Below are 15,287 nucleotides of genomic sequence, written 5' to 3'. Positions count from 1 at the left end.
GGATATGCTCCATCTACCGACATACTTGTAGAAACCCTTCATAGTTTCATAGTTTCAAAGTAGTTTGGGGTCAGAAGGGACCTGAACAGATCATCTAGTCTGACCCCCGCCCTACTGGCAGGAGCACATGCTGGGATCACACGATCCCAGACAGGTGTTTGTCCAACTTCTTTTTGAATTTATTCAAGGTAGGAGTGAGGACCAGTTCCCTAGGAAGTTGATTCCAGATCCTAGCCACCCTAACAGTGAAATAGTGCCACCTAATCTCTAACCTGAACCTATTCTCCAGCAGCTTCTGGCCATTGTTCCTTGTCACACCAGGTGCTGCTGGGGGGAATAGGACCCTTCCTATTTGCTGCTGATCTCCCCTAACGAGTTTGTAGGCAGCCACCAAATCCCCCCTCAGTCTCTGCTTGCTGAGGCTGAACAGGTTCAGGTCCCTTAGCGTCTCCTCGTAGTGCCTTCTTGTGACCCTTCACATCCCTTGCTAACTGCAACTCCAGTTGCATTTTGGCCTTCCTGATTTCATCCCAGCATGCCTGAGCAATGCTTTTATATTCTTCCCTAGTTATTTGTCCAAGTTTCTACATCTTATAAGCTTCCTTTTTGTGACTTAGTTTACTGAAGACTTCCCTGCTAAGCCAAGCTGGTCTTCTGCCATACTTGCTAGTCTTCCTGCACATCGGGATGGTTTATTCCTGCATGCTCAGTAAGACTTCTTTGAAGTACAGACAGCTCCCCTGGACTCCTCTCCTCCCTCAGTCTGGCTTCCCAGGGGATCCTGCCCATGAGTTCCCTGAATGAGTTGAAGTCTGCTTTTCTAAAGTCCAGGGTCCTTACTCTGCTGCTCTCCATCCTTCCTTTCCTCAGGATCCTGAATACAATCATCTTGTAGTCACTGCTACCCAAGTTGCCATCCACTACCCACCAATTCTACTCTGTTTGCGAGCAGCAAGGCCAAGAAAAGCACAGCTCCTAGTTGGCCGCTCCAGCACTTGCACCAGGAAGTTGTCCTGAACACTTGTCCCAAAAGCTTCTTGGATTGCCTGTGCACTGCTGTAATGCCCTCCCAGCAGATGTCAGGGTGATTGAAGTCTCCCATGCGAACCAGGGCTTGTGACCAGGAAACTTCCGCTAACTGTTTGAAAAAAGCCTCATCTACCATTTCCTCCTGGTCTTGTGGTCTATAGGAGACGTGTACCAGAACACCACCCTTGTTGCTGTCCCCTCTGACCTTAACCCACAGACTCTCACAGGCCTATCTCCAGCTTCATACTGGAGCTCTGAGCAATCATATGGCTCTTTTACGTGAAGTGCAACTCCTCCTGCTCCTCTTCCCCCTGCCTGTCCTTCCTGAACAGTTTGTACCCATCCATGACAGTACTCGAGTCATGCAAGCTCCCACCAAGTCTCTGTTATTCCAATCATGTCATAGTGCCGTGACAGCTCAAGGACTTCCCATTCTTCCTGCTCGTTTCCCAGGCTCCATGCATTTGTGTACAGACACCTGAGGTAACTAGTGGATTGCCCTGATTTCTCAGGAAGTCAAAGAACACATCCCCTGTTTCCCCCTCCTGCTTTCTCTTCCTCCAGGACTCCTGCTTCCACACCTACATCAGGGCTTTGGTGTCCATCCCCCAGCAAACCTAGTTTTAAAGTCCTCCTTACTAGGCTAGTAAGCCTGTCTGCAAAGACGCTCTTCCCTCTCTTCGTCAGATGGATCCCATCTCTTCCCAGCAATCCTTCTTCTTGGAACAACATCCCATGGTCAAAGAAGCCAAATCCCTGCTGGCAACACCACCTGCACAGCCAGCCCTTTCCCTTGACCAAAAGGATGGTGAGAACACAATTTAAAACCCAGACCCCCTCACCCTTGCACCCAGAGCACTGTAGTCACTCTTGATATGCTCAGGGTCTCAGACTGAGGGGGGATTAACTAACAGACTTTAATTACTTGAAGGGTGGTCCAAAGAGGTGAAGTTAAGTCTCAAGTTGCAGCAAGGAAAGTTTAGGTTAGCTATTAGGAAAAATCTCTCTCACTAGGAGGGTAGTAAAGCACTGGAAGAGGTTACCCAGAGAAGTTGTGGAATCTCCATCCCTGGACGTTTTTAAGACACAGCTAGACAAAGCCTTGGCTGGGATGATTTAGTTGGGGATGGTCCTGCTTTGAGCAGGAGGTTGGACTATATGATCTCCTGACATCCCTTCCAACGCTAATTTTCTATAATTCTATAAGGGTTTTTTTTTCCATAATGGTATTCCAGTATGCACCTGCCTGTCCTAAACAGCCCTAAAACCAATCCAGCTGGAGATTTTAGAATGATGATTTTTCTTTTGGTCTTTCATCAGCAAATGAACTAAGTGGAAGCACTGTGCCAGTTGTAGTGCTGCCATGTGATCTGTGCTGAGTGGGACCTGGCAAGTGACATTGCAGCTCATATCGCATTATCCCAGCAACCAAGCAACTGACAGTAACTGCAATGCACACATGCTGTGTTTTCTGACATGCCAGAAGACAACGTGTCACCATCCCTGTATACACTTCCATCTCTGAGGAAGGGATCTCTTATATGCCCATGGAAAAGAAATTGTGTATATTAAAAGGAAAAAAAGCCATGGCTGAAATGACAATGATGTTATGAGCCTATATTGGATGTTGCTATTTTTAGCCCTTTCAATCAATAAACCACAATGTTTTGCATGTGAAATTTAAAACCAAATTTCACATTTTCCACTCATTTTAGACATGCATATTATTTTTCAGCTGTATTTTAGTCTTTAATCATTATTGGATTTTTAAAAATAATTTTAGCAAACAAACAGAATCAACAATGACAAAAAACCAAAGAGAAAAACAATACAGGCTGATTTAAGGAATGCATAAAATATAGGGGTCACAGCAAATTTTGTTGGAAAAACACACAAACGTTGTTGCAAATCCCTCTTCACTTGCATCAAAATAACGTCATCGCCTGCCTAGATTTAACGTCAGTAACTGCAGAGATTTTGACTGGGGAAGAGAAACAAAATACAGGATTTCCTGTTCCGCAGACACTGCAGTCTGCAGATGCCAGCAGGAGTTCTGAGTGCTAGGGCAAGGGTGTTTTAAAAAATAGTACTTCTCAGATTAAATGTGAATTTAAGTTTCTTTGTGGTTGGAATTTATAGATGAAATTGTAGCAATAAAAATAGAAGGCTGTTGCTTCCCCTGCTCCTTGCTGTAGAGGTCCTCTTGAAGAATGGATACTACAGTGAGGTAAGGTTGCTCTCTTCAGCATTTCCTTTTGTAGATCTAACCTATAACAATCTTTGGTGATGCTATGATCTGTTTTTTCAAGAGAGTTTTTCAACCAAATAAATAGTCTAATAAGGTAGCTTCAGCAGACTTTGACAGAAAGGTATTTCATTTCTATTTCTATGCAGGTAGATAAGTAGGGAGAAGACTGCTATTGTGGATCAGAAAGCAATGAAAGTATTTTATAGAAAGTGTTTTCTTGATTGATACAAGCTGCTAAAACAGATCATTTAATTTCATTTTACATATTCTATTTCAGTGCATGGGTTTAAAATTTAATAATTGCTATTTTAAAAAATCTCTAGAAAGCCTACTCTGCTTAAGTAAAGAGGTTATTTCATGTCTTCAACAGATTTTGTTACAATGATGCATTTCTCCCCTTCTCTGAGAATTTGAGCATAACCCTAGGGTGGAAACTTGGTCAAAAATATTGGCTGGTTTAAACTTTCCTACGTTTGGGGTTCTTTGGATCTGGAATACGGGCTCCCCCCCTCTTTATGCCACTGAAAAAATAATGAAAAGAGCTCAGTACTGATATTTCTGTGACTGGAAATTTTAAACACAATATTACAGAAATATAGAACTGGGTGGGGCACAGAGTGATTCAGAATAGTCAGGCAATTTCCATTGAAGTCAGCCATATAAGAACACAGAAAAGTTACTTACCACTGATGCTTTTTTTTTGTTTTTCGGCCTTTATGTGCATTTTAAAAATTGGTTTAAGCTGTTAGTTCAGCAGAGGGAAGTTCTGTATAACCCTACATTACTATCACCATTACCCATGTTCTCCCTCTCCTCGTCCTCTGTAATAAAATCCTGTTTCTGTGTCCTGCCTTCATTTCAGCAGTACACTCCTCAGGGCAGGAGCCTGTCTTTTGTCTATCACTTTGTATGCTGACATCTTTACCCAGCCTGAGGCCTCTATAAACTACTGCAATAGCAAATATTGAGATGATCAAAAGCTACAATAATTATTTTCTAGAAATCTGTCTTCATTTAGATGTGTGGAAACCAAATAACATCCCTGTAGTTACACAGGGACATAGAATATAGCAGGAATCACAGAAGCCAGGGACAGAAAGGCAGGAGGGCAAGTCAGCAGAGGCTCAGCTCTGAATACAGACCCATTCACTTCAGGAAGTTTTACTGAAGGAGTCTTGGGTTTAATCCAATTTGACAGCAGCTTGGCAATAGTTGTTAGCCACATTCACTGTATGCAAGTGTAGAAGCAGTAAACTATTAAAAAAAATTGAAAGTACAGGTCGGATATGAAAGAAATGTAAGTGTATTCTAATATACTCTCTCCGTAGGGCCACCTGCGTCCAATTTTCCTCTGAAAGGGAAACACGTTTCTCCACCCTCTTAAGCCTTGAGTTAAAAACAACCAAGCCAATACCCCCTTGCTGATTCTTGAACCACCTCTAAAGCTTTGTTAGGGGCTTCCTTCCCCAGCAGTATGCTATTCATTAGCTTGGCAGCATCTTTTTGTGTGGAAAACATCAAGCTGAGGTGCATTTAGGCCTCAGGAGTGGGGGCAGGGTTCTCCAAGGGCACCAATAGCTTTATTCTTCCCTTCCCGATGGACTTTTTGAGGCCTTGAAGGAAGTGACAGCTTCAAACATGTGAACTGCAATATGAATATTTGAGCCCCTCATCTCTCCTGAATAACCTTTCCCTTGGAAATACAGCTACTTGCCATCAGGCACGGAAGCAGTGTCACTGAATTAAAAAAGCAGTTTCTGCTTGTCAAGCAGAGCTTAATGTATGTAGGCTGTGGATTTAGGCGACACTGGCTTCAAGTGCGAGCTGTACGTAATTAGATGCCTTTTGAGGTCTCTTCCAACCATATATGCTATGATTTCACTAATATCAAATTCTGCTTGGTTTGTGCAAACAGGGGCATTATCTCTGGGTGCCAGAAGGGTGGGTACCAAATGGGTGCACACTTAGCACCTCCCCCCACCCCCTTTTGACACCCTTTTCCCCTGCTTGACAACACCCGGGGAACTGAAAGTACTACGCGGCACCTCTGACTTGGGACTGACCACTATGAGATGATATCACAATCTACGTCATGTACCCACTGCTGTGAGTAAAAAAAACTTTGAGAAGCAGAAGAGAACCCTGGTCTTCTGTATATTTTTTAGGGATGAAGAGAATAAGTGATCTTAGCAGGACTAACCTGGGCTCCTTTTTCACTGCAAAAATGAAAATCTATCACTGAGAAAAATGTTCAAATGGTACTAAATTACATTGGGACTGTAGTTGGCAGTTGGGTGGGGAACCTTTTGCTCTAAGCCAAGATAGCAGTCAGTAAAGGGCATTAATCTGTGGTTGTTCTGTGGCCAGCATGGAAAAAAGGTTTCATTTTAACTTAAAAACAAAACAAAACAGATAAAAATTGTCCAGTTGCACAAGTGCCTGAAAATCAAATACTTGTACAAAGAAAAGTGTGCAAACCAGGGATGCTCAACCATTGGCCTGCAGGCCAAATGTAGCCCATGGAGCCTTGGAATCGCCCCTGGGATGGGAAATTTGGAGGTGGGAGAGCAGTGGCACTTTGTACTGCCATCCCTCCTCACTGCTAAAATCCCAAGCCCCATGGGATGGGTCAGAGCTGGGCCATGACCCTGCCACCGCACAGCACGATCGGAGCCACACCCCTTTCCCTCCATCCGGCTAGGTTGAGACTTTGCCACGCCAGCTTCCTTCCGCAGGGCCAGGCAATGCCCCCTCCCCATGTGCAGCTGGTTTGGGGCCAGGTCACAGGGCCAGACCAAGTCCCCTTTCTCCGTGTGACTGGATTGGAACGTCATGCATTCAAAAGCTTGTGTAACTCTATCCCAACTACACAGTTGGTTCAATAAAAGACACCACTTTAAGAAATCGTTGCCTCTTATAATTTTTGGACCATCACGACTACAACATAACTCTTACACTACCAGAAATTAAAAAGGTAATTGAAAAAACAGAAAGTGTCATTATGCTTATGTATAACCCTGGGAATGCCTACACCTTGAATACTACATGCAGTTCTGATTTCTCTCCCCACACCTCAAAAATGGTGACAGCAGAACTAGAAAGGTACAGAGAAAGGCAACAAGGATGGGCCAAGGTATGAGGATACTTCTGTACAAGGAAAAACTAAGCAGGCTACAATTTTTCAGCTTAGAAAAAGAAAAGACAACTGGGGCAGTGTGATAAGACAGAGGACTATAAAATCAGAATGGCATAGAGAAAGTAAATAGCAATTTACTATTTATTGTCCCTCTCAATATTAGAACTAGGGGATATACAATGAAATTAGCAGGTAGCAGATATAAAGCAAATGGCTTTATATCTTTTTCACTCAGGCTGCAATTAACTTGTGGAGCTCATTGCCACAAGACATTGTAAAGGCTGATAATTTAATCAGCATAAAAAGGCACTGGGAAAATTCACGAAGGATGGGTCCATCAGTGGTATTTAACATGGTAGTTAGTGCTGCAACCTCACAAGCAGGACATCCTAGACTTCTGAATGCTAGAAGCTGCAAAGGGAGGGCCAGCCAATCTGGATATGCCATATTTCAGTGCTCTTTCCCTAAGAATCCACATTTGGTCCCTGTAAGAGACTGGCTGGATGGACTAATGGTCTGACACAGGATAGTGTTTATGTTCTTAAGCAAAACCTACATAGATTTAATAGATGTTATAGATATTAGGGCTGGAAGGGGTCTCATGAGATCATGCCCTTTGGGCAGGGGGCTGGATCAGATGAAGTCAGCTGGGGTCAGATAGACTTTGATAGGTTTTGGTAAACATCTTCAAAATACTTCTTTTGAAAGGAAAACTTTTGAAAAGGAGGCTGTAGAGGAACACGTTTACACTTCTAGGTTTTCAAGTGTTTATCCAACAGAAATGGTTTCTTCAGCTCTGACCAATGTCTTGATACACTGACAGTGTTTCTTCCCACCAAATCCTTTAGGTTCTGTTGATGTAGCTGCTACACAAGTAGGATTGGTGCCTTTGCTAAATATAGTTAGATGTGATTTCCTCTTACAATATGGGTCATAGATCCCCTGAGCAGGCATTATGGGGGCGTCTGCAAAGATGCCTATTGAATTAAACTGATAAGAAATGGATGCTATAGACTGTGTATTGAATTTCAGGTTTTTGGATTTGGTGTTTGGTTGGTAATAGGAATTTGATTGGCAAGTGAATTTGGATTCTGATTAAACTTTAAAAAAAGATCACTCTTCAAACTTTGCCAAATAAAACATTACTAGATATTCCTGCAAGTGTGAATCTCTCCCTTTTCTAACACTAAGGCTCAGCAGGCGGTTGAAGAGCTTGAGGAAGGTTTACATTTCAGATGTGTTGAAGGCAATTGGCACTATAAATATTCACAGCCTCTGAAACAAATCAGGCTCCTTGATAGCAAAAAGCAAGACTTTCAAGCAGTTAACAGTGATCCCTGTACTTGCAAGACCCATTTTTATGTCCAGATTTTCAGAAGTGCCCAGCTCCCTGTTAGGCACCAGAATAAGTGGCCAGATTTCTAGAACATCCCAGCACATGGGATGCTTAGCAGGTGTTAAGTTGCTCTGAAAGAATGGCATAAATGTCGCAATGGATCAGGGGTTTGGGTTGTAGCCGTGTTGGATCAGGAACACTTGACAGATTTATTTCTACCCTAGTATAAATCATGCTGGTGTGTACACCAACATAAAAATTACACCATAATCAGGGGCAGATAGATGGACAGCTATCCCAGGGTGGGTCACACAGCAGGTGGTTATTATGGTACTTTGCTGCTAGACAATGAAAAACCAGGCAATAGTTTACTTTTAGCAAATAACTGCAACAGGATGGGCATAGACAGATGAAACCTGAAGCAATGTTAACTACTTAGCCCTGATTTTTCGGGATAATTATTGGACTGAGTAAAGGTGTCTTGGGTTTAGGGTTTGTATTGCCTGTTCGCTACTTTTTAAAACAAAACAAAACACTGATGTCCATCCATGTCCTTAAAAAGACTCTTGAATTGTTTTGTAATTATGATCACAACTGGGTCCCAAAACCCTTGTAAAAATCCGCCCTGAGCTTTTTGCAAGATTCCTGTCGGCTCAAAAACTGCAAGCAGGCCCACGGCCATCAAAAACATTATGTTATTGTTAGTGAGAACAGTCATGGTGGTAAACTTCATGCTAGATACTTTCCTAAGATCAGACCCTGATCCCCTAAAGAGAAACAAACACCAATCTGCCTGTGGTGCCTTGTGGTGAATTAAAATAACACACATTATAATAGTATCCAGTGCTGTAAGAAAAATTACATGGTTGTGTGCTAAATGCTAGAGTTTGCCCTCATTTTATTGCCTGTTGCACAAGAAATAGCCCTTTTACCCAATTAAATGTGATGTTTACCCAAATTGCTGCTTTGCACAAGCACCTATGCATCACTTAGGTACAACCTGAGCTCTCAACACTGGGCATCTGTGACATGTAAAGGGGAAATGGAGAAAAGTCACCCAAACAGGAGGGCTTCTGGTCCAACTCAAAGGATTGGTATTTCATTGTATTTGGAATTGTTATTGTGGCGTAATGACTACATTGTGCCTCATGCCTGTAGAAATCGAATTAGAGATACTGACGCACATTTGGTCAGCTATTAATTTATACATTTAATCCTAAATATGGAGCCAGAACTCTGATGGATTGGTCTGCTCTTTTCCACTGCAGACCTCCTTCATGGTCTGTTGTTTGTTAGCCCAGGCTTTTATTGATGCTGTTTCTTGCTCTTGGTATCTGCTATTGCCAGGCCTCTAATGTTCAATCTTAGTTAATTCAAAAGTATTTTTATTTAACTTCTTGGTGGGCTTCTCTACAAGTCTGAATGACAGCAGCCATTTGGGAAAAGTTGACTGATGCCAAATGAACAAAATCAGAAGTTACTGAGGCACCTGCGAAAGAAAATCTTGGGACACAGCCAAAGGACCATATTAGAAGTGTCAAAATGAAGCATACCATGCCTGCTTTGCATGTATGGGCTACACCCAAAAATGGACATAATATGACTATGAATAAAGAGACAGAGTGCTCAGTTCTGGGTTGGAATTCTTGTGGGGAAATTTTTGGAGGGCTCATGAGCACGTTTTGCTGTGGATGATTTCTTAGGAGGACATCTAGATGCCCTTTTCACCCCAGGGGAAGATAACAGTCTGGGCTAACAGCAGGCCCCAGAGACTGCTGATTGGTTCCTAATAACATTAAGTATCTATTTAATAGGTGCATGTTAGTCCTCAGGTTAACTACAAGCTTTGATATACTTTGATCCTAATGTTGTAGACTGCTTGAGGATGGGAAAGAAAAGGTATCTGAAGGAGCTGGAGAGAGAGAGAGAGAGAGAGAGAGAGAGAAAATAAGACTCCAAGGGAGGACAGGGAGAAAAAAACCCACAAGATGAGATGATGCTGGGATGCTCTGCAGTGGCACACGATACAGCCTTTGTTTCAACTGCAGTGGTCTGCTATTGTGTTTGGAAAGGTGTCACTCTGACACTTTCCTGAAGACCAAGGGTCTTCCTGAAGACCAAGGGTCTCAAAGCCAGAGGCTTGCCTCTCAAAAAGTCATACCAAGGCTGGCTGAAGGGGGTCCTACAGGAGGGAAACCAGATATGGCTTTTCAGGGAGTCCCAAGGCAGAGTTTCCCTTGAAAGGGGTGCAGGTTCTCTGATAAGAGGATCCATGACAGTAATCAGTTTCTGTGGCAGTAGGCGTGTGCCAATAAGTACTCCCAAAAGTGTCTTGTTGGTACGTAATGTAGCCACAGCATTGGGTGCATAGTTTTCAAGGGAGTGGGGACAGAATGAGCAGAGCCATTGTAGCGTGTTACGTTTCAGCATCCCACAGCATGGTTCTCTGGTGGGGTAGACATGCCCTAGAGGTCTGCAGAGTTGCCTGGCAGCTAGCTACACCCAGGCTTGTTGCAGTATCATGCTGAGGGAGCAATTTTGTATCCTGGGCAGGGCTCCATAGAGAACCTTCAGTGAAGCCGAGAGAAAGATGCACTAGATCAGGGGTGTCCAACCTTTTTGCATGTGGGGCCGGATCACAAACTTTTTATCATTCAGTGGGCTGGCGAGCGATATTCAAAGACATCACAGGAAGTGGTATCATATCAGGAAGTGATGTCACATGACCTTTGACACCAATGAAGTTGCAGGGGTTAACATGGTGCTGGTTGACATGGCGTGCATGCCTGGGTTGACATGGTGCTGCAGGGGTCGCTTGGCTAGAACCGGGTTGACCTGGTGCTGGACAAGCTGCGGGGCCAGGCCGGGGTTAACCTGGGGCCCGCCCGACCTGCCGGTGCCATGCCTGAGTTGACATGGTGCTGCAGGACCCGCCTGGGCAGAATCGGGTTGGCAGCGGCCTAGAAAAGCAGCATGCAGCTGAAGCCGGCTTCCCATGTGCTGCTGGAGACAGGAGGAGGCCGGCCAGGTTTGCACCAGCCAGCAGAAGCAGTGGTGGAGCTGTGTGCCGCTCGGGACTGACCGGTGCAGGCTTGTCGCGTCCTGTCCCGAGCGGCACGTGGCTCTGCCACCGCTTTTGCTGGCCAGTGCAGACCCGACCAGGCTCCTCCCGTCCCCAGCAGCACATGAGAAGCGGCCCACCCGGGGCCTCACACATGGGCGGCTGGGCCCAGAGAGCTGCAGCACCTGGGGGGAGACTGGCTGGGGGAGCAGGCGCTGCCTTGCTGTAGGGCAGGGCAGGGCAGGGCAGGGCAGTGGGGCTGACTTGAAGTGGGTGGGTGAGGAGGCAGGTGCAGGCTGGCAGTGCCAGCGGCTGCTGCTTGGCCTCCCTCATGGGGCCGCTCCCCCGGGTCCCGCAGGGGTAAGCAGCTCCCTTCCTCTCGCTGCCAGCTGGGGCCTGCGGGTTGGCCCTGCCTGCCTCGCTGCGGCCCCACCGCCGCCTTGGCTCCGCGCTCTGTGGTGGCTGCTCTGCACTCTGCGCTGCCGCCCTGCGCTCCGCGGTGGCAGCTCCATGTTCCATGGCAGCTCCGCACTCGGCACCACCACAGCTCCGCACTGCCACCACTGCGGCTCTGCGCTGTGCGGTGCTGCCACTGCCGCAGGCCAGATAAAATGGCTTGGCGGGCCACATGGCGGCCCGCGGGCCATATGTTGGACAAGCCTGCACTAGATCAACATGTATAAGAGTTGGTCCAGCTCTCTTTCCCCCCCAACCAAACCCCTTTCTTGTCTACTACACTTTCCAGGCAGTAGTGGTTTAGTCTTTGGCAGAGTTAGGATAGCCTGTGCATTTGTGTCCCCAATCTCAAGCTTCTTGGTAGTTTCATACCTGGAATGGATGGAGAGAAAAGACCCAGGACTCAGATCTTACAAAGTAATGTTGGGGTGGTTACAGAGCATGCCATTGATAACTATAGCAATGTGTTCTGTATCGCCTGAATTCTGATGGTGATAGCATCTTTCTTGCCTGTAACACTCTTTCATTTTCTTAAATTGAGTAAAATGCATACTTTTTCATATAATCTTTCGTTTAAAACCATATTTATTATAGTCTAAGGATCAGCAATGTCTAGAGATCCATTGTGTTAGGCACTGTACAAAACACAGGCCAAGCTGGCTCTACAGACCGCCACGTAGAATTGCCTTCAGATCCAAGCTAGTTCATTTAAAGCTAAGCGAAGCAGTTGGGCCACAGGAGCACAGTGGGCTAATTTATTTAGCCAAGAAACAGATAAATTACCCTGTGTGGATTTCCAGGCTGCTATGGCTAGACTGCTTCTGTTATCCCAGTTCACTGGGACATCTCTACACTATCCTGCAAACTGCAGTATAGATATACCCATAGGAATAGATGGTCTAAGCTGTGAAGAGTTTACAATCTAAATACAACTCATGGGTGTAAGATGTCATTTAACACTGTTTTTCTGTATTAGAACATGAAAAAAAATTAAACGCTTAAAAACTGTCTTTCTCTCTGCAGAAGTCTTCCATCCATTCTATCAAGTCCTAAATGAATTCACAGATACCTCTCAAGATGCAGAGCATCAGATCCTCGGGAAATTGCACTGACCCCGACATGAAATTTCAGTTCTCCCTGTATGCAGCCACTTACATAATAATATTTATACCTGGTCTACTAGCAAACAGTATTGCATTATGGATTTTGTGTCGCTTCATCAGCAAAAAAAGCAAAGCCATAATTTTTATGATAAATTTGGCTGTAGCTGATCTTGCTCATGTTCTGTCATTACCACTCCGAATGTTTTATTATTTAAACCATACATGGCCCTTTGGGAGCTACTTTTGTCAGCTTTGTTTCTACCTGAAGTATCTCAACATGTATGCAAGCATTTGTTTCCTTACTTGTATAAGCATGCAAAGATACCTTTTCCTCCTCTATCCATTCAAGGCCAAAGACTGGAAGTGCAGGTATGATATAGCCATTAGTGTTGTTATATGGATATTTGTTGGAGCTGCGTGCTTAACAGTGCCAATTTTTAGAAGTCCTGACTTGTTCAACACTACACACATATGTTTTGCAGACCTTGAAGTGAAGCAAATTACAACAGGAGCTACTGTGACTTTGGTAACAATAGCTGAATTATCTGGGTTTGTGATCCCCATTTGCATTATTGCGTACTGCACTTGGAAAATGAGGGAGTCTCTACAGGAATTCCAAACATCCTTGCAACCCACAAGTGAAAAAAAGCGAGCTTTACGCATGATCCTGACATGTGCAGCTGTATTTTTCATCTGTTTTACACCATATCACATAAACTTTCCTCTTTTTATGATGGTGAAAGAGAATGTAATCACAAACTGTTCCATACGCAGAAGTACGCTTCATTTTCATCCAGTTTCTCTATGTCTTGCAAGCCTGAACTGTTGTTTAGATCCAATCCTCTATTACTTTATGACATCAGAGTTTCAAGACCAGTTATTGAGGCACAGAGGTGCTGCCCACAGGAGTGGCCTTACGGACAGAGAGAGTAGATCATCTTTAAAGGAGACCGTTGATGATGATAATACAGAGAAAGGAAGTCCTTTATGTGTCAAATGTTGGCTTCTTCCAAGACTGTTAAATCAAACAAACAACATGGAAAGTCCTCCAATGGAACCTGAAGAGTTTTATTTACAATAAGTCTTATGGCAAAGTGTGGCGGATGGGGGTCCCAGGGTTGGCTGTGACATTCCCTGGTGTCCTGTGACCAGGCCAGCTCCACCCCGAGGGCACTTTCTTATTTTGCCCAGCATGCCTGTTGGTAAAATGATAAATAGGGAGGCTGCCTATGAGCCTTTGCATGGCTCCCAGTCCCATTGAACCCTGCTAGACCATACTGATCTTCGGACACCTCACCAGGCCTCTTCCAGACAGTGCCTCACGGGACACCTCAAGCCTTATGGGCTATTTGTGTAGCTCCAAATCCTCCCCTTTATCACACCCCATGCCTTGCAATGTAATATGAACAGCTGACTCACTTAGCCCTTTCCTGGGGCCTAACTCCACCCCTATGCTGGGCCTCTTTCATGTCCCCGTTTATTGCGCCCCTATGGCATAGGGCCCCTCCAGCCTCCGTAGCTGTGCCCTTCTAGCGCTGGGCTCTACAGAATAGGGTGCCCCACCTGCTGGGCACTGATGAGGCCTCCTCTGCCCCTTATAGCCTCATCCCAAAACCACTGTTGCAAATAACAACACAAACATAAGCCCCTGGGCTATAACATAACACTAATAATGAAGGCAGCGCTCTGTCCCTTTAAGAGGGCAAACTTCCACCCTTAGGGTAGCATGCCTCCTAGCCCCGGGTACATGGGGAGCTCCTGGAGTCCTAGTGCACTTGGGTAACAAAGCAGGTAGCACTAGGTCTCAGGCAGCTCCCTTGTGCAGGACCTCCTTCCCCAGCCAGTTGCCAGAGAAAGTGAATCCAAACTCCAGCATTGAGCTTATATATCCCCAGGGCCCTGCCTCCTTCCAGTCCACCTCACCACCTGCAGGTGCTGGTCAATTACTCGCTTAGGCTGTTGCTCAGGCAACCTGAAGGTGTGGAGCTCTGCCTACCCTGCAGGGCTCTCTGGCAAGGCTGCTTCTGCCCTTAAAGGAGCAGGCACAGATTAGTGCCCTGCTACACAAAGCAAGGCATTTTGCTCTACGGAGGTGCATTTCAAAGTTGAAATGATAAGCTAAGCTTATGCTAAGCTCAGAAATATGGAATGACAGCATCTCTTGCCAACAGATACAGGATATCTGAAAGAGACAGATCCCTTAACTTTATCTTTTAAAAAATATTATCATTGTGATTATCTCCCTATTTACCATAGCCTCCTCATGCAAAGTTCTCTTTCATTTCCTGGGGAAGTTGTTAGGTTCCATAACTCGTCTTCAAAGATATTCTAAAATGTGTGTCTTCAGGTGATCCATGTAGTGAAACTCCCTTGCCTATAATGGGGATTTGACTAGTTCATTTCCATCTCCTACTTGGAGTCTTGGGAGTGGATTTAATGCTTGTTATTACTATTACAGCCCTATAGCACTCTTGTCTCCAAGCTACATTTAGAATATTTGAGATATCAGTATTTTTTAAAATCAGTAATACTTTATTTCTGACAATAGCATGGTTTGCATCAATTAATGTTGCTGTTTCAATAGATTACAATGAAAATGGAGTAATTTATTATATATATAAAGCCATTTTTTAATACTCTGCCAAATGCTGATTTGTTTTGTGGGGGAAAGAAAAGATTTGATTCCACTGAAATTTGTAATGACATTACAGTCTTCCTAATGACTATTTATTCAGACACAAGAATGCGTTCATTTCAGTCAAAATATTCAACCCACCCCAAAATTGTATGCTACACAAGCTCTGAAGCTTAGCTAGTTGGGAAATTGTTTTTTTTTCCCCCTACAAGACTTTGCTATTTCATTTTTTTCTCATTTTGCATCAGGATGAATCCAATGCTTCTTAGAACCATTCACCAAA

The 15,287-nt window shown here is 44.5% G+C and overlaps 1 protein-coding gene across 1 annotated transcript; it reads left to right on the top strand.

Moving 5' to 3' along the window:
- Positions 1–3,054: 3,054 nt before the first annotated feature.
- On the top strand, positions 3,055–15,008 carry LOC102569646 (putative P2Y purinoceptor 10). Its single transcript, XM_006271476.4, has 2 exons — positions 3,055–3,256; positions 12,290–15,008. The coding sequence occupies exon 2, from the start codon at positions 12,320–12,322 to the stop codon at positions 13,448–13,450; it is 1,131 nt and encodes a 376-aa protein (XP_006271538.1). The 5' UTR covers positions 3,055–3,256; positions 12,290–12,319; the 3' UTR covers positions 13,451–15,008.
- Positions 15,009–15,287: the final 279 nt, after the last annotated feature.

Source organism: Alligator mississippiensis, chromosome 8 (assembly GCF_030867095.1).
Source record: "Alligator mississippiensis isolate rAllMis1 chromosome 8, rAllMis1, whole genome shotgun sequence".
Classification (NCBI taxonomy): domain Eukaryota; kingdom Metazoa; phylum Chordata; order Crocodylia; family Alligatoridae; genus Alligator; species Alligator mississippiensis.
This window is presented reverse-complemented; position numbering and strand designations above follow the sequence as displayed.